This window comes from Alosa alosa, chromosome 4, assembly GCF_017589495.1.
Source record: "Alosa alosa isolate M-15738 ecotype Scorff River chromosome 4, AALO_Geno_1.1, whole genome shotgun sequence".
NCBI classification, from domain to species: Eukaryota; Metazoa; Chordata; class Actinopteri; order Clupeiformes; family Clupeidae; genus Alosa; species Alosa alosa.
Genome location: NC_063192.1, coordinates 28,472,929 through 28,493,153, shown reverse-complemented (window position 1 = coordinate 28,493,153; position 20,225 = coordinate 28,472,929). Strand labels below are relative to the sequence as shown.

The 20,225-nt window shown below is 43.1% G+C and overlaps 1 protein-coding gene across 1 annotated transcript in view; it reads left to right on the top strand.

Annotated features, from left to right (window-relative positions):
* Positions 1-661: 661 nt before the first annotated feature.
* Positions 662-20,225, top strand: part of LOC125292830 (collagen alpha-1(XIV) chain) — a 44,447-nt gene continuing 24,883 nt past the window's right edge. The window contains exons 1-7 of the mRNA XM_048240283.1: positions 662-811; positions 3,832-3,945; positions 6,417-6,521; positions 10,199-10,342; positions 12,231-12,386; positions 14,201-14,461; positions 16,825-16,992. Coding sequence (XP_048096240.1) covers positions 3,858-3,945; positions 6,417-6,521; positions 10,199-10,342; positions 12,231-12,386; positions 14,201-14,461; positions 16,825-16,992 — 922 coding nt within the window. The 5' untranslated portion in view covers positions 662-811; positions 3,832-3,857. The remainder of the gene's footprint in view (positions 812-3,831; positions 3,946-6,416; positions 6,522-10,198; positions 10,343-12,230; positions 12,387-14,200; positions 14,462-16,824; positions 16,993-20,225) is intronic.

The window sequence follows — 20,225 nt, the reverse complement described above, 5'->3', positions numbered from 1 at the left end:
AAAAGAAGGGACTCTGCATTAAGTAGCTGATAACAAAAAAGATGATGACAGATTGGTTGTTAGGTGTGTAGCCTACACTGCTGTGTCACTAAGGGCCTTGAGTTTGATGTGATAAGCTACTGTGTTTTATGAGCTTACGGAAAAAAAACACAAAAACAGGCTGTTCAAAAATAAAAACCTGTAGACACATTTCAAATATGCTATATCAAGTACATCTAATTGGTTTCTCGCAGTTTCTTCGCATGTCGTCATTCATTTGTAACATTTATGACTCCAGGAGTTTTTTTGGAAAGGTCATCATTACTGTACCGTTGTCCTGGTGAGTGCACTGCCTGCTGCTCACTGTGGGAGCGCAGTAGAGGCTAGCCTACTGCCCCCACCATTCTTTCAATTTTTTAACTGACAACATTTTAGGCCTACATATTTTGAGAGTCATTTCACATAAATTACATAAGACCAGAATCAAGTGAAAAGATCATGCAGTTTCGGGAATGTCTGCAAAAAGGAATCAAAATGGCATGTCGCTCGCGCCGGGCGTTTGCTTTGTCTTTCGGAGACAAGTCACAACAGAGGGAGAAATTATTTCCCAGGAGAATTTATACCCTTCCCAAAAGTTACCCCGCCCATGTTCTTGTTGGAAACCCTGAAGACCCATATCAAATTTCACACCTAGTCCCTCTAGAGACAACGGTTGATAAGGGATCGACAGACACAAGAAGGTTGAACGCCTGTTGACACCCAGGTCTTTGGAATGCTCGGGACTTGGCCCGCACCGTCGGAATAAACTGCACAAGGAGACGTACGGCCTCAGGTAAATTCCCATTTGACTCATGGTGAATAAGGACCCATTCACAACGTACGCTAACTTTGAGGGCTGTGTGACAACATGTTGCGTACAACATCTGTTGTGGTAATGCGCCCACTGAGTTTCCATTGCAAGTGTAAAGATATAGCCTACTGTGTTCATGGATAGTCATGGTGATTGCATCTAGCCTGCATTGAATTAGGTTTATCAGCTTATGTATATGAAGATATGTAACAGCTTGGTGAACCGCAAATACACAAATCCAGCTTTTTCTGGCCATTAGATCATCATGATAACTTTTACGCTCAGTACAACACTCTACACAATGTTAATTCTGCAGTGTCTCGTTGTAGGCAGATATTAGACCTACCTGCTGTTTATCTATAGGGCCTATGCCTTAAACTCGTCTCCTGTCATTTTGAAACAAAGCTGTGGTCTAGTCTAGTAATCAACAGAAAAAGAACGGATTAAAAAAAAAAGAAGAATGGATTTGGCGTGACATTTCTTCTGTGTGCGTAAGAGCGTGTGATTCATGCTGATAGCGTGAGTGGCACGCCAAGTAAGTGAGAATGTGTCGTTGTAGGCAGAGGCAGATATTAGACAATATACCTGATGTTGGTCTAAAGATGTGTTCCGTGTGCGTGAGATTGATGCTGACATGACACTACTATTGTATTACTTTTGAGTTACTTTCACCAAAATATCTAGAAATATGAATTTGGAATTCTAAATGCAGTTTATTATGCTCAATGCAGCTCATTGCACTTCTAATGGAGGGTGATGTGGTATAACATAATGACTGAGCTAGGCTTAAGGCTAACAACAGTAGAATGCAATAGGCACAGTGATGGCTCATGATGCAATACAAGGAACAATCATAGCCAGAATTTTGTTAAAAGCAGACCAAAGGTCAAAGTCTGGTCAATTGTGATAGAAATGCTGTAACTTAGGCTTAGGCCTACTCATTAAAATTAACAGAGCCCACTACCTGTATATTGCAACCCAAAACTTAGACATGTCAAGATTTCTGAAACATGTAATATGTATTTCAAATACAAAATAGTATTTTGTCATTTTTATTTTATTGGGTTGAAGGACATGGCTCTGTATTTTGTATCAAAATACTTTATTGGTGTGTATTTTTGTATTTTAAAAATACTGCAAAATACTATGTGAAAAACACTAAAAAAAAGTAGATACTACTTCATGAATAATTGGTAATTAGGCAACAATGGTTAATGTTTATTGCAATCAGCTAATGTGAGGCTGCCCTGAAGCACTGGCGTGAAGTCGTACGCAAGTAAAGATGAGCAAGGTTACCTGTGCAAGTTCACATAAGGACACCGACAAAGGCAACAATGTCCTTTTGTATCCAAGCCAATTAACAGAAAAAATGTCAGATATCTCAATGAACCACAATGACATCAATAGATGGTAAGGTGTTGAGTGTGTTTGAATTCCCTTCCTTGTAGCATCCTTTTCTGCATTGCACAGTGGGGAGAAGTTCACCGTGTTTAATTAAATAACAATTATATTTCCTTATTAGCTGCATACTTGAGGTTGGAGATATTAAGGCAAGTCAAGTTTCTCACATACTTTAAGTTCAAGATATACAGCCTTATGATTTTCTTATTCAGTTCTACACTGGACTTGAATTACGAAATTCGGCACAGATACACAATTATGATTTTGGCCTATTGATTATAATGTGGTTAATTGTAAGTATAAGTATATTTTAATCTCTGCATTTAAGAAAATATAATCTCTGCATTTATCCCAATCCGTGAAACACTCAGCACACAGTGAGGTGAAGCACACACTAATCCCGGCGCAGTGAGCTGCCTGCAACAACAGCAGCGCTCGGGTAGCAATGAGGGGTCGGGGTTCGAATCGGCAACCCTCCGGTTACAAGTCCGAAGCGCTAACCGGCCACGGCTGCCGAATTGAAAGCTCTGTCAGTCAAATTCAATATCAAAATGTTTTACTTTGGCCTTTTATGGGGTATGTATTGGCAGACAGCCCTGGTAACTTACCGTTGTCGTTGACGCACCTGCTCGCTTGACGGCCACTGCAAAGTAGCCTGTGCATTGGCATTCTCCATGCGTGTAGACTGCGTGTCAGATAACCCTGACGTTTCTTGTATTGTGCTGGCTGTCGGAATGATCAGCAGTACAAATAAGTTTGCTAAAATATTGGTGGGGACAATTTTGTCATCTTAAAATTTTGATTAGGACTAGTCCTTAGCGTCCCACCCTAAATCTACGCCCATGGTCTTTTCTCTATTACTTTAAATCAGAAGGAAATAGTAGGTCTGAAGCTTATGATGTCAGAACTTAAGTTATGTGATTTCGCATTGCAGCCATTAATCATTGTGACACTCCATACACTCTTGAAACTTTGTGGTTCACCTCTTGTTGGTTATTCTCTGACTCACCCACACATTCAGACATAAAACAGCTGTTAAATAATGTTTGTCTTGTAATTAGTTAAAGTGGCGTTCCTAATGACAACTGTTTGGAAGGGAAGCTCCTTTTGACTCTTGCACAAATGTATGCTCCATGAGGCAAATTATGTGTCCACACTGTAATTACATTTGTGTGGCTACATTAAAAAACCACTTGTGCTTCAGATCATGTGCACTTACCCCTTGGGGAAACAGGTTGTTTCATAGGACAGCAAGTGCTGGTCTCAATGGGACCACAAAATACTGTGCAGTGTCATGATGTATTTGTTGATACTATTGAGTTTTGGTCCACGCACCTCTGTAGCCTACTCACCTCCAGCCACAGTGATGTCTTAGACCAAATTCTGAATAGGGAAAGGCATTTTATAATGTTCTGTGTGTGCCTATCATGCCTGATAGTAAGTTGCAGGTGCCCCTGTCATTCATATTTAATCCGTAACAGTTTACAGTATGTCTGACTTACCTGACCCTTATAGTATGTCAAATGGGCTCAAATTCTGTGGTGGACCTGATTAAATTACTTTGGCTGCAGTGTGCTTGAAGTGTCAATTCATTTTTACAGGTTTATATGATCTTCAGTGTACCATCATGTGCAGACATCTGTCATCTGTGTCATGGCTTCCGCTGCCTATACTTGGAACAGTTCTTATGCTGATCACCGGAGTTAGCTCTCAAGGTAACATTACGATGTCTGTCAGCACTGCCTCATGCTTCCATACTGCACTGCACTCTGTTAACAGATGGCTCATCTCTGTATTGAAGACCACTCTACTACATCATAGAAGACCATGTATTAGAATAATTAGATGGTTTGTCTTTCTTTATACTGGAAACCCTAACCCTAGATGGCCAGTCACTCTCTCACACACACACACACACACACACACACACACACACACACACACACACACACACACACACACACATCTGGCACACACATCTGGCTTTGGTCCTGTGGACCATGATCCTTTCATGGAATTAATTACACCCAGACACTCATAGAGCATCTCTAAATGTTATTGTTATCTTTGAGTACTTGCCAAAGCAAGCATTAGCACATCAGCTTTATCAGAGTTTGGATGGACAGAGCTCCAAGATTATGTGGCAGACAACAATAACAACAATCATTGCTAATCTGTCCTGTAGCATGTACACACACCCAAACACACATTTTTGAAACCCAAACGTTTCTCATGTAAAAACAATGAAGATATGCAAGACACTCGTGTTTAATTATGCGTGACAGACACAGTTAACAGTTATTGCATGATTTATGCTCTGTTAAACAGTAATATTATTCCTGAAGGGCTTCAATTACTGGAGACCTTAGATGAGCGTTTTTGGAATGCCCATTTACTATATGTTAGATTCTCTACTACGCCACAATGCTCTTTAATTGTGGTGAGAGCCTCAGGGTTTTAGCTCTCTAATTGTCAGGCATTGTTGTTGTTTGCGGGGGTGCGGAAGCCAGCGAAGTTCAGATTGCCTCTGATCCTCTGCCACTATTCCAGAGGCTGGGGTTCTTCAGCGTTGCCATGGACACAGCATTAACCCTCAACTGTACCCCCTCCCCACCACAACTACAGACAGACAGACACACACACACACACACACACAAAAACATACATACAGGCACACAAACTCCCGCCTCCCCTCCTCACCCCACCCAAACACACACAGACTGTCTAAATGAGGATAGGACTTGAAAGACTACACTTGAGTCAAGACAAAGATGCCTTCACTCTCTGCCGGCAGACAACATCCTGCGCCCTTGTCCTCCCCCTCGCTCTCCCCCTCCGCCTGTTACCCTCCCCCTCTTACCCTCCCCCTCTTACCCCGCCTGGGCCCTGACGTCACCCCACAGGCGGTGTCTTAAATCTAACGCTCCTGTCACTATAACCCCCCAAACCCCACGGCTGCCCCACTTCAGGGCCCCCCTCGAAAACGGATGTCCTGTGCCCGTGACTCTGCCCCCTCGTAACCCCGGGCGACAGCATAAGGCCCGCTTTGAGCCACGCGCGACAGCTGGAGAGAAGAGGGGGCCGCGGTACAGGCGAGGCATGAAAAGGCAGATTGTTGGGGAATGCCATGTGGAACTTATGCAGATGGGCCACAGACAAGGGAAGGGTTGAGCGAGAGAATGGAGAGGCGAGGGATGAGAGGGCAGGAGGGGGCAAAACCAGAGACTTGAGATGTTTTACAACTTCTGGAAGGATGGTGGAGAGGAGGGGGTGGCAGAAGGGCTTTGAGATATTCTTGGTGGATGGCTTTGATGTCCAAGACCCCCGAAGCCTCCACTTGGCCCCATCACACTGACCTCGCTTTCTATGGATCTCCCTGTCAGTTATTATCATCTGCCACAAGTCCCAGGGTACAGACACACAACCCATTTATTCTTGCCATCAGAGCTCCTGTTTTGCTGGCCTAGTTTAACTCCTGTCTACTGTATCTTAACTGATGTATGTGTTGACCACAGACTAATGTGATTCCAAGTTAAATTAGTGTAATCCAAGTAAAGAGTGTAAAAAAATTCTCACATTAGCTCCTATTTTGTGTGATTTTTGTGTTTTTTTAAGCATACATGCATATGAAAGTATGTGTAAGTGGTGTTTGCCTTTCTTGTCTTCAGTGCTCCGCATATAGCCGCTGAGTGAGTGCAGTCCCTTATGTTCAACTGACAAGCACTCAATTAACAATGGATTTCGTTAAGTGACGCCGACAAAAATAGACCCGAATCGATGCGGTGGCGGCAGCAGCGTTCGATGCTGGTGTGCGGTGTTGTATTGAAAACAATGGAATCTAATGTAATCAAGTTTTTAAAAGCGGAATGCGGCGCACTCATGTCAGTGCCTATGTGCGGAGCGCTTTCATGTGCTGTAGCTGTAATGTGATGTTATCGATGTCTCAGTTGATGCTAGACAGAGCTTCCTCCTAATGCTCCTCTCTATCAAAGCATTCTCTTGTTAATCAGGGCCGCATAGAGCTCATTACAGTAGTGATTTGTTGGCAAGTGGTATCTAACAACCTCAAATCCATCAATCTCCAATCTCTGTGGGAAACCACAACCACAATCACAAAGACATCCAGATTCAATGACTTGGATCCCACAATGTAAGCAGCGTGTTTGTGTGTGTGTGTGTCCCACAGGCCGGCTAAAACTAACTGTGCTGTCTGAGGATCGACTGCAGATGAAGTGGAAAGAAGCGGACGGACCAGTTCAGGGCTACAAGGTCCGAGTGCGTCCGATTTCGGGTAAGACATACTCACATAACCCTCAGCCCTCGAGCCTAGCCATGCACCTGAGAACCCCAGATGCAGGTCTTCATGAAGAATGTCCGCATGATGAAAAAATATTGACCACTAAACTGTCTCTATACCTGGTTTTGGTGGGTCAGTTGTTGATTGACAGCCTGTTGCAAATGTCAACACCTCCGTGATCAGTCAGTTATGGGGGTCGGTAGGTCATCCGTGGAATGTTTATGACCCAGCAGATAGAATCAGTGGCTAAGCTACATCTGCTACATCTTCCCATGACTCTTGGCCTGACCCTCACGCCTTTTTACTGGTTGAGGGGGGAGGGCAGGCTGTGCACGGACTTCGAACCTTCTAACCTGATGAGAGCAGTGGTTCTCCACCTGAGGGTCAGGAACCCCATTGGGGGTCACAAGATAATATTTGGGGTCGCCAGAGTGTGTAAAAATAACATATTTTAATTTACATTAAGCCATCACTTTTCATCCATTTTGTCTAATTTCCATTACCATTTCTAACACAAATGCATAGAAGCAGCGTTGTTGTTCAGGCAGTTTTGCTTTATTTAAGTGTCAGTAAACTGGCAAAAGGAAATTCAGCCTTTGTAGGCTTTGTGGTCCATTAGCAGTGCATTGTTGTTTATGGTCAGGAATTGCTGTTATGAACATAACGGTGTCCTAGGTATTTGTAACATATGTGATTGTAAACCACCACCATCCACCACGTATGGATATGGCTTTTCAGAAAAGGTAGACTTATTCCAACTCAAAGACTCCAATCTAAATCGAATCTAGAAGTACAGCAGTAAAGCTAAAATGGAAATTGTTATTCTGTCTGTGGACAAAAAAGTGCAGGGAGTTTGCAGGGTGGGGTTGGGGGTCGCGAACACCAACCTGATTATTCTGGGGGGTCATGACTCATAAAATGTTGAGAACAATTGGATCATTCCAATTGGAATTGGAGGATTCCAGCATTCATGCTGATTCAGTTTGTGTATGTGTAATTCTCTTGGAGGTGAGGGAGGTTATGACCATTGTTAAATTTTAGGGATTCATCAGTTGTGAAATTCTGGGCCAATTCAGATACCGGTGTTAATAGTAACTTGCCCAATAACCGATACCAATATGCTTTTGTTTGTTTGTTTGTTTGTTTGTTTGTTTGCTTTGTTTTGTTTTGTTTTGTTTACCATTTAGTATCAAGAAAACAGTCTTTCAGTCTTTCATAGCACTATCTCTGAATAGTTTGCACATTCTATTTAGCCTGTCCAGAATTGATTGGACATAGCAGATGAACTTCACCAACTGCCATCGGTAGATGTCATATTCTTTGCTGATAGGGTGATTGATACCAGTCAACTAGGCAAATATCAGCCAATCCTGATGACAGGCTGATATATAAGTATAAGTATATATACTTTTTTGATCCCGTGAGGGAAATTTGGTCTCTGCATTTAACCCAATCGGTGAATTAGTAAAAACCCACTCAGCACACAGTGAGGTGAAGCACACACTAGTCCCGGCACAGTGAGCTGCCTGCTTCAACGGCGGCGCTCGGGGAGCAGTGAGGGGTTAGGTGCCTTGCTCAAGGACACTTCAGCCGCGGCCCACTGGTCGGGGCTTGAACCGGCAACCCTCCGGTTACAAGTCCAGAGTGCTAACCAGTGGGCCACGGCTGCCCCCCCATATGTGCAGTCGTAGTGCCCTTTCTAATCACCCAGAAAGCCATTTCTACAGGAGGGTTGGCCTGATTTGCTGCTTTGCCATATCCTCTCATGACCCAAACAAAAATTCCTGAAGACCTGAGATTAGCAGGAAGTGACTCTGTAGATGGTGGTAAATATATGCGGAACTGTCTGCCAATGAAGTGCACCTTTGCACATTGTTTTCACAAGTGTGAAGTTAACTAATTAGGCATGGGTCAATGGCAGATGGTGGGGGTTATACTGTAGATTATGGTGTGAGTCACAAATCAGTAATTTCTCTTTGAACTTGTGGATATAACTTTTGAACTATGGTAAATAAATCAACGACATGTCACCCCACTGCAATCATCTGCAACCACCTGTGCCTACAAGCTGCACCATACAGGGATAGAAACATGAGTAGTGGAATAGCAAAAGCTGGATAGATGAGTTATGCTGCTGTGGTGCATTCTTTTCGCATGGTGTCAGACGCTTGTCTGCGGGCGGGCGAGGGGAGCTCAAAGGTGTTACAGACTGACAATAATAGAATGTGGTAGAGACGAGATAGGCATCCAGCCAGCGTGCCTCCGCCCTCCCCCTCTCAACCTCATACTCTATACTGTCATCTCCTTTATTCACATCCTCTTATTATCCTCACTCCCCCTCTTTCTCTCTCCCTCTCTCTCTCTCTCTTTCTCTCTCTGTCTGTCTCTCTCTCTTTCTTTTGGTCTCTCTCTTGCTCTCTCTCTCTCACTGTCTCGCCTTCTCTCCTTCTCTGTTGTTTTCCATCCTGCCTGCCCTTTTCTCTTCCTCTTTTTTATTTCTCCTCTCTTCTTTTCTCTTCACAGTCTTTCTACTCCTCTCTGTCCAGTTCCCTCTCTCTTTTCTCTTCTCCCATTTCTCCCTTCTTCTCTCTTCGCCTCATCCTTGCACAATCTCCCCTCTTGTCTCTTATCTCCTTCTCATCTCATCTCTCTCTCTCTCGCTCTTTTTGCTCAGTCCATACAGGCCTGTTGGGAAACCACACGGAAAAACAAACATGAGCCAGGTCTTCCCTTCAGGTCTTAGGTGGGGGAGCAAGATAAAGGGCGAAGGGCGAGACATAACAGTGGTTTGATGGAAAGATCTGGAAGAAGTTGATTGTAGGGAGCGTGGATAGAAACTCACAGGGGGGCTTACAGTAGTTGAGTAACCCGTTTTAGAATATAAAAAGTGCACTCGAAGGGCACTACTACTCCCAGATCCTGTGCTTATTCAGTCTCTACCACGAGCCTTTTGTGATGCATGCTTGAACACCTGGACTGTATGCACACTTCCCTGTGCTTTGTGTAAGTGCGCAAGCATGTCCCACTTCTCTGCCGGTACTACATTTGCCCTCTCCTCTCCTTTGTCAAGAGTGCTTAGGAGCAGGAAATAACAAAGTGAATAACTCAGTGACATTGAAAAAGTGTCTCCAAGTAAGTGATGGTGGCTGGTGCTGCAAAATGAGACAAGCTTTGGATTTTTAAAAACACCTAGTTTGAGATCTAGTTTGGAACACCATATTTCATAACTGTTTCCCTCAGACAAGAAAAATGTCAGGGCAATCAGTGACGAGAGGCACAGTAGGAAGTAACATTAGGAATCTCTGATCAATGTGATTGATAAGGCTGGACCAATGATTTCAAAGTTAGTGCCCGTCACAATGCAAGTGTTGGAAATGTTTCCCAATCGAGAGTCACCAGACTCTATTCACTTTGTGAATAAATTGTACCCAATGTTAGAATGAAGAATCATTTTGATTATGATACATGACATGATACAGGATTATATAGCTTGTTTATGTTGACCAGCAGAGACATTTGTGTTTACCAGACTGTCGACCCCTGCAATGGTTGTGTCTCTAAAATAGGTTTTGTCTCTGTCTTTTTGTCGTGTGTGTGTGTGTGTGTGTGTGTGTGTGTGTGTGTGTGTGTGTGTGTGTGTGTGTGTGTGTGATTCTTCCTTGTGTGTGCAGATGATCCACAACCAGAGCTGATGCTGACCACCACCAAGGGCCGGGCCACAGTGGCGGGACTGGACTCCACTCAGGAGTACCTCCTGCAGGTCCTCATGCTCAACGGCACCATGGAGAAACTGGTGGCCAAGAGACGCTTCACTAGTAAGAACTCCAAGGCACTGTGGGAAGTGGGGAAGTGTGTGTGTGTGTGTGTGTGTGTGTGGTGGGGGGGATTATAGTTATAGCTGGTATATAGCTGCTGCTAATGAGCAAATACTGTGACAGAAAATGGCAGAAAGGGCGCTTTTGGTGCTGAAAACCAATAAGCGTAGAAATGTAAGGAGTGAGACAGCTGCAGAGCTGAGGACAAAAGACCAAACAAGGACCATCATTCTGTGTCATGATCATGTCATGATCTTACTCACGCTGTCGAAATCAGATAACAGCGTGCACCACAGTCTGAGATGATAAATACAATTTACAGATTTATTGTTAGTAAAAGTAAAAAAGAACTCTTTGGAATGCCTACATTTCTTAAGCTGCCTTCATATTGTGTCAAAGTAGAGCTGAAAGATGGGATCGCTCAGCAAAGATAAGAGCTTTTAGAAAGACATCAGCCACTAGCTGGAGTTTTTTACCAGTCAGAATTCAGAGAAAACCAAGGGACTCACAAAAATGGCACAATTGTGTGTGTGTGTGTGTCTGAGTCTGTCTCTGTGTCTGTGTGTGACAGGGAGAGATAAAGATGGGCACATTCATAAATAAATACAATAAATTACTAAAACAATATTATATTCAGCACAACGATTTTTGCTGATTTTCTTATTTGCCAGTTGTGCAGGGGGTAGTAAACACCTGAGGCTCTACATTTGATGCACCAACAGTGCGTGTGACTTATTTTACTCTGTTCTCTGGTTTTCAAAAGCCCTGGTTAACAGTTGTTCACAGAAATTCGCAAAAGTGTTGGCATAGACCGGCTCCCCTTTACTCCCGTGGGCCAATTAGCCTTATTAGGGAAGTGGATTCCTGAGGAATGACAAGCCAGGGCTCAGTCCGTCAGTCATGACGGGAGACACCAGAGTGCGTCTTGTACAAGACCAGAAGAATGTTCCAGACTGTCTTACCGGGTGTCAAAAATGCACATCAGTCATAGCATCATTGTCAGGCAAAGTCTAGCAGTTTGCCCTAGTCCCAGACATCACCTTTGGGTGTTGGTTTGTTGGTGGTTACTTTTGCATTTATATTCAGTAAAAATAAATATTTGGGAAACATCCCTCTGATGATTAGCATATCTTTCTCTTTTAGAATAAGGTTGATGTTGTTGTTGAGAAGTGCCTGTGGGGGGGGATGTGAGTAGGTTACTGTGTTAAGTCGTATGTGTCTGGACACGCTGCGCTTGCAGCCAGGCCGGAACAGCATCTCTGGCTGCAGGGATTATTCCATTGTTCCAGTCAGACTGCCAACTCTATAGGTGCCGCTAGCAGCTCTGATGGACAGTTCACTTTTTTCCTTGTGAGTCATGAAAAGGGCATTTTCAAGCCCATTTTCTAGCCCTGGTCAGCTATTTCTGTCTGTCCTTTAGTTATTAGTTGTTGGTTAGTTGTGTATTTTCCTTTGTGCTTGACAATGCACATTGTTCTTTTCTCTAAAAGGAAATGAAAGTCATGACATTTTAACATTCATAATATCTCCTCCTCTATCTTCTGCTTTGCAGAGAAGAAAATACATTGATACAGTTAATACATGCTGATTTTCACAATGCTGTTTTTTTACTTTGCTATTGCTCTGATATTGTGAGTGGTTACTACGGTATAAGAGTTCAGTGGTGGATGGTCACCCTGACACAGGTGGAAAATGTGAAATAATGGTGCATAGACCATGAAAAGGCTCGAAATCCAGGCTCTCTCTCTCCCTCTCTCTTTCTCTCTCTCTCTCTCTCTCTCTCTCTCTCTCTTTATTTGCTCGCTCTTTGCCTACTCTCAATCCTGTGTTCTCCTCTCTATCCTCCTTTTTTGGGGCCCCCCTTCTGTCCTCTCTGTGCGCTCCCTAGTTGACGGACTGCGGGAGGATGAGCTGATCCGCAGTGGGAACCGCGAGCAGAAGAAGAAGAGTGTGGCTACTGGCTCTGGCTCCGGAGAGATGGACGATGTTACAGAGCTGCTGACGGCCCTGCCCACAGTGCTCTACCAGGAGCCCACCACTTTAGGTACCCGGAGTCTTCTCTCTCTCTGTCTCTCTCTCTCTTTCTGTCTCTCTCTCTCTGTTTCACTACATTTTTCTCTCTCTCTCTCTCTCTGTTTCACTACATTTTTCTCTCTCTCTCTCTCTCTGTTTCACTACATTTTTCTCTCTCTCTCTCTCTCTGTTTCACTACATTTTTCTCTCTCTCTCTCTCTGTTTCACTACATTTTTCTCTCTCTCTCTCTCTCTGTTTCTCTCTCTCTCTGTTTCATTTTTCTCTCTCTCTCTCTGTTTCACTACATTTTTCTCTCTCTCTCTCTGTTTCACTACATTTTTCTCTCTCTTTCTCTCTGTTTCACTACATTTTTCTCAGACTCGCTTCCTCTCTCTTGGGCTCTCCCTCATTCTCTCTCTTTCTCTCTGTTTCACTACATTTTTTCTCAGACTCGCTTCCTCTCTCTCTCTCTCCCTCATTCTCTCTCTCTCTCTCTGTTTCACTACATTTTTCTCAGACTCGCTTCCTCTCTCTCTCTCTCTCTCTCTCTCTCTCTCTCTCCCTCATTCTCTCTCTCCTTCTCTCTTTTCCTTCCTCTCTCTGTTTCACATTCTTTCTCTCTGACCCCCCATCTCTCTGGAAAGCTCTGTTATTATGTGTGTGAGTGTGTGAAATGAGAGGAAGCAGGTGCTTGAGTGTCTCCTCATCCATTCATAAAACCTCAGATCCACCCACCTATGCCCCCCCACCCACCCACCACACACACACACACACACACACACACACACACACACACACACACACACACACACTGTAATTTCATGGTTGTGGCAAAAGTGAGTCGAAGCCCTGGTTTGAAAGGGGTACGAGAGTCCAGGCCTCAAGCTAAAGCAATGGCAGATTCCTCCTTGTCTATTCTCACGGCCTAAGCATTTTTTAGTGACCCATCTGAAACACAAAGAGTACGTAATACCAAAACATGCATCTATTTAAGTGTATATCCTTCTGTAGTGTGATCATTAATTACATACTGTAATGTTATCCCACTCCTATATAGTGATATGTAGTACATGCCACAACGCTGCATGGGGAGCTTGATGAGACCATACTGTAGCTTTAGCGATTCATAATATGCTGCTATTGAACCAACAAAACTGAACCCCTGTGATCTTAATTCAGGGGACATTCAGGGCCCTCTGATGATGTTCGATATAGCCTACATTCGATACAGGCTATGTTAGGGCATTAGAGATCTTCTATGAAAGCTAGGAAAAACTGAGTGTCCTGAGTAGGCCATTATGTTAGTGCAAATCGTTAAATAAACTTACTAAACATTTTCTTCTGGTGGAACATGCCCCTGTAGAATGGAAAAATCCAGACTCATTCACAAAAGGAGAGTCTGGTGACTATCGATTGGGAAACATTTGCAACACTTGCATCACGACGGGCACTAACTTTGAAATCATTGATCTAGCCTTACCAATCACATTGATCAGAGATTGATCAGAACGTTACTTCCTATTTCGCCTAAACTTTACAAACTGACAATAAACAGCATCAACAGTCAGGAAACAATGTATGAGGGTCTACCTTTGCTGTAAATAAATTTCTTAATTTTTCCAACTGCATTTTTTGACGTTTGTAGGTGTTGCTGCTTCTGTTTATCAAATGTCAAAAATCACTATTAAACTACTAATCACTATTACTTACTCCCCTTGAATGGTACCGATTGACCAAAATTAGAGGGTCTGGCTCAATGACTACATGTTAACTTGTAAGGGGCAGGGAACTGCCTTCTGGACCATGATGATGATGAAAGGTCTGATCACCTTCTCCATATTTAGTTCTGTCTTCAGGTCCCACTACAGTGGCAAGCCCCGCACCCACCGAGCCCCCCACTACAGCAGAGGACGAGGCTGTGACCGTGAGCGCGGCCATTACAGAGAAGTCCCCCAGAGAGAGGAAGAAGAAGAAGAAGAAGGACAAGAATCGCTCCAGGACTGACGACAAAGGTGGAGATCAGGGAACAGGTCGGGTCGAACCAGCAGAGGAGAGCAGCAGTAGCAGAGACAAACCTCGCAAGGTGCCCTCGCCACCAGTAACAGGTAACTCCCTGACCCCCATTTCCTAGTCTGCCCTTTCAAATGGAGTAAAGTAATGGTGCCAGGTGTTTAGACATGGGCGAAAAAACAGAACAGAACAGACTTCTGGATGGTTCAACTCAACAGGGAGGCGGGATGGGACTTTTTGCTGTGTGCTGAAGGGCATAGTGACTGTTGCTGTAGGGACGGTAATGATTGGTCTCTGTGTAGTTCTTCTGGTGTAGATAAGTACAGATCATAATAAGTATTTTTGTTTGAAGTGGGGGAAGTGTGTGTGTGTGTGTGTGTGTGTGTGTGTGTGTGTGTGTGTGTGTGTGTGTGTGTGTGTGTGCGCGTGTGCGTGCGTGTGTGTGTATGGTAGTGGTGCATTCATAGGCAGTGTAATCACAGAGTCACAGAAATAACTCTAAAATGGGCCCCCTCTATGCCTTAAGGGAATAACACTCTGTCTCTCTCTTCTCCACACACACACACACACACACACACACATACATACACACACACACACACACACACACACACACACACACACACACATACATACATACACACACACACATACATACATACATACACACACACACACACACACACACACACACACACACACACACACACACATACATACATACATACATACATACACACACACACACACACACACTTTCTCCCTTTTCTTTTCCCCTCAGCTCAACAGCATGTACACAATCAACTAGAACAGTGGTCTCCAACACGGTGCCCGCGTGTCTAAAAATAGGCAACAAGTCTCGTGCAGATCACGCTCTAAAAACACGCTCCATTGTGAAGTTTTTAATAGATATTTAAGTCTAGACCAGAACAATTTTACCAATTGTAGCTGTGTTAAAGTTTAGCCTTTGGTTCCGAATCCGTTTCCCATTCAATCTTTAAACAACAACGGAAGCGGAGTGCATACACACTGCTTGCACGCATAGACCAGGGGGGGGGGGGGATCTTGCTCGTCTGGTGTAGCCAATGGAAGCATATTTTTGCAAAAGTTCTGTGGCCATTCCATTTTCGTCAAATATGGTTCTTGCATGATGGTTCAAGGACTGAAAAACAGTTGCTTTAGCTCACAGGCCTTTTCTCCTCTGTAGGCTACTGGCGTAGCAAGCACTGAATTTGGTGGCATGCATGACTGTGCAGGACTGTGCATTACCTGGTAAAAAAAAAAACATTTTTGTCAGATCATGGAGAGATTTCAGGTGTGCAATAACTATAAAAGTTGTCTTTATAAGTTAGGGTGGTGTGGGCGATTACGATTGATGTTAAAACCGAATTGTCCACTGGAATCAGAACTTAAAGGAACCAGATGTAAGAAATGTATTTCAATTAATCATAAAATGGCCCTGATACGTCACTAGACATTAAGAAATCATGTTCATTTCAAATACTTATATTACTGACAACAGTAGTCCGGCCAGGATATTGTCATTTAAAAAGTGAAGTTGCAGCCCTCAACTGATGTTGATGTTGTCATGTTGTGTTTTGGCCTGATGCGCCACCCTCCACCTATCTACTAATCACAAAGTCAGTAGTGATTCGGCATCCGGGTTGCCAGCTCTGCTAGTCAGGGGGGAGGGGGAGGGGATACAAATTACTTTCACAGTAATTTGAAAGTGATTGCAGTACCAGTTTGGCCACAATCTTACATACGGTTCCTTTAAACAAGCCCTGAATTGCTAAAAATTGTAACCTAAATTATTAATTGCACAAAAAGATTGTTTTTTTGGTTTAAAAAATAGATTAGATTCCCCATGCAAACTTTGAAATTAACAAACTGAGCGCAAATGTTGGTAGTGTTGCATATTGATATTAAAGTATTGAAGAATCAGATAAAAATACAGTTGCTTAATACTGTAAATAAAGACTTATAGGCCTACATAATATTGATAATTGAAAAGTAAAAATTACATAGGCCTATTATTTAGATTACCCTCGCAAAAAAGGGATGAGGGTCTGTTTGTTTCAAATGAGTAGCCCTCCATATGATTTCGGGTCCTTCAGGTAGCCCCCATTCCCAAAAAGGAGACCCCTGAACTAGATGGTGTGAAAGTGTGTTGTAGATGACTAATACACACTCTTGCTTTCTCTATGAGAACACTGCCTTTCTTCTACCTTTTTGGTGCATTTAATTGGCTTTATGTACTTTTTTCCCCAATGTTTTAAGATATCAAGATGTTTTAACAACCCCCCCCTGCTACTGATGAGAAAGATGATGAGGAGGAGGATGTGGGTTGTGATGATTATTAAATTGATGTGGATTAAGATGATGAGGATGTGGATTATGATGGTGATGGTGATGATGGTGGTGGAGGTGATGATGACCATGATGATTATACCTCCAGTTGGGGCCACAAGTGGGACGTTCGCGTGTGACCCGGCGACGCAGGCGGACCTGGTGCTGCTGGTGGACGGCTCTTGGAGCATCGGGCGCACCAACTTCAGACGTGTGAGGGACTTCCTGGAGGGTGTGGTCATCCCCTTCAACATCGGCCCAGACACGGTGCAGATAGGTGAGGAGGAGGAGGAGGAAGAGGAAGAGGAGGAAGAAGCTCCCACACAGCTGCACTGGCTTGTTCTGTAGAGACTATTTTATTTGCTGTTAGGCCCCTAAAACATTTTTTTTTACACTCCAAATCAGAAAAAGTTGGGGCCACAAAATGTAAAAAACAAAATGTAAACTCATATTGAGCAGCAAAAAGGACACAGACATCACATCAAATGTTGAAAATGAAAATATATGTTAATCTTGAATTTGATAGCAGCAACATGTTTCAAAAAAAGTTGGGACGGGGGCTACAAAATGGTGGAAAAGTTCTGTAATGATAAAGAAATCAAAAGGAGGAATATTTCACAACTAATTAGGGTAACTGGCAGCATGATTGGGTATGAAAAAGAGCATCCCAGAGAAGCAAGGTCTCTTAGAACGAAAGATGTAGGGGTATTCATCACTCTGTGTAAATCTGTGTGGACAAATGATGAAACAATGTAATTTTAATGCTTCTTAACATGAAATTATAAAGTATTTGGGGAGTTCATCATCTTCAGTACATAATATCATTAAACTAGTCAGATATTCACCATCTTATCTGGGCCTGAGCTTGTTTAAAATGGACTGAGGTAAAGTGGAAAAGGTCCTGTGGTTAGACCAAACAAAATTTGCAATTCTTTTTTGAAATCATGGACTCATCTGGGCTAGAGGAGAGTATCTAACCTATCCAACTTGTTTTATTGCTCAGTTTGAAACCCAACATCTATGATGGTGTGGTGGTGCATTAGTGCCTACAGCATGGGCATCTTGCACATCTGGCAAGGCACAATGAATTCTGAATGATGTAAACAGATTTTGAGCAACATATACTGCCACCCAGGCAATGTCTTTTCCAGGGAAGACCTTGATATCAGGAAAACAATGGCAAAATTAATTCTGCACATGTTTAAACAGTATTTCTCCATAGAAGAAGAGTTCAGGTGCTAAAATGGCCTGTCAAGTTAGGTGCATCATGGAATGACATACATGATTAAGAATACCCTATACTGTTGAGCAACTGAAATCCTGTATCGGTCAGGAATGGGACATTTCATTCTCAAAACGCTAGCAACTGGTGTCCCCAGTTCCTAAACATTTACAGAACTTTGTTAAAGAGGTGAAGCCGCACAGTGGTAAATATTCCCCTGTCCCAGCTTTTTTTGAAACGTGTTTCTGGCATCAAATTCAAAATGAACATATATTTTCCATGAAATAGTCAAATTTGTAATTTTTAACATTTTATGTTGTCTACGTCCTTTTTGCAGCAAAATATGGGTTTTTCGAGATTTGTAGATTTTCACATTTATTTTTATTTGCCTTTTACACAACATCCGATTATTTTCAGATTTTGTGTTGTACTTATACATACATTTTGCATATCAATATCACTTCAGTTCAGAAAACCAAAAATACTTACATTTGTTCTGCTGCTTGAATCGAAATGTACATTATTTCCTGTTGAAACACCAATACACAAGGTAGAAAATAACTGTGTTTTGGCTAACAGGCAGGCTACACCAGGGACGTAACTGAAGCGTTGCGTTTGCAGAGTGTGAAAATAGTTTTAGAAGATTGGTCTAATTCAGTGTTTCTCAAACTTTTTCAGACGAAGGAACACTTAACCAATAAAAAAGAAACGCACGGACCACCTAGCTAAAAAAAAAAAAAAGATTAGACCTACTTCAACAGTATATTAGCCTACACAATATGCCTACTCACTAAACCACCTTGCTTATTGTCTTTGCTTGTTGTGTCAGAGGATTCATATGATTGCTCACGGACCACTTGGGATAGCTTGCGGACCACCAGTGGTCCCCGGACCACACTTTGAGAAACACTGGTCTAATTCTTTCAGATGTATGTGCCGCTAACACATCTGGTGTAGCCAGTTCCATTGATTATAGTGGAAGCTAGTTGTTGCAGCATGTGCTCCGCGAATGGAACGCTTGAGTAACTACATTTTTTATCATCCCACAAATCAAACTGCTGTGTCTCAAATGTCCTATGCATAGTTTTACTGCAATCACAATATTATTTGTAATAAGCACTCTTGATGTTCTTCTGTACTCATACTGTTCCCATAGCTGACTGGAGATCCCAAATACCAGTGCTTTCATTCCTTACACCCATAATATTGATTTGGCCAATATTAAGCCCTGTGCGAAGTCTCTTTTTGTGTCCTAGTTCATTAGGGTGTTGTCTCCCCACACTCATGTTGTACCTCTCGCTGCAATACTAGCACATAGCAAGACTGTAGGAGATTTCCCTGGATTGCTTCTCTATAGCTTCCCTCGGCAGCGGTGCCTAAGGAGGTAGAGGAGCTTGTCCAGTAACCGGACGGTTGCTGGTTCAAGCCTGACCCCTCCTAAACCCTGCCGAAGTGTCCTTGAGCAAAGTCACTGAACCAATTTGCTGCCGATGTGCAGGTTGGCAACTTGCATGGCAACCTCCACCATCAGTGTATGAGAGTGTGTGTGAATGGTTGAATGTGAGGCATGAAATTATAAAGCTCTTTGAATGCTCGGAGGAGTAGAAAGCACTATATATAAATGCAGTCCATTCACCATTAATGCTTAAAGGGACACCAGGCAAGCCTGATGCTTTTTCTCTACGAAACTCCCCCTTGCTCGGTCTGAAGCTCTTTGCCTTTTCTTTGCATCTTCCGTCAAGGGGTTTTCGCTGCTTCTTCACCCGGCTCTGCCATTATACACACGTTTGCAACAATCGCTAGCATTTTAAGTTAGCCTGCCTCTGTGCTGTGGATGCAGGATATAAACTGATCCTGCTTCGGTTCGGCGGGTACGATACACTGAACTTGCAAGCGGGATATTCTTCCTACAGTAGGTAGGGCGTGACAGAGTCTTCATTCGCCCTGTAATGAGTCATTTAACCATATACCGACTTACGAAGATGAGTAATTAACACGAAAACGTTGCCTGGTGTCCCTTTAACAGCATTATGTCACCTCACTTTTCACCTGCAGCTTTGGTGTTGCCATGGTGTCTACATCAGTACACTCTGAAGCATCAGCTCCACATGCCTTTGGCTGCATATTAGTGCACCTTATGTGATCAGTTTGGGGTAAAACTGTCAGATGCATCAACCTGGTAAAAACACCAGAGGGTGTAAGACTGTCAAAAAATCATAGGTTTAAGACGGTCAAACATGCTGGTACAGCTGAAATGGCTGAATGTATTTGTCAGGAGACAAGTGAAA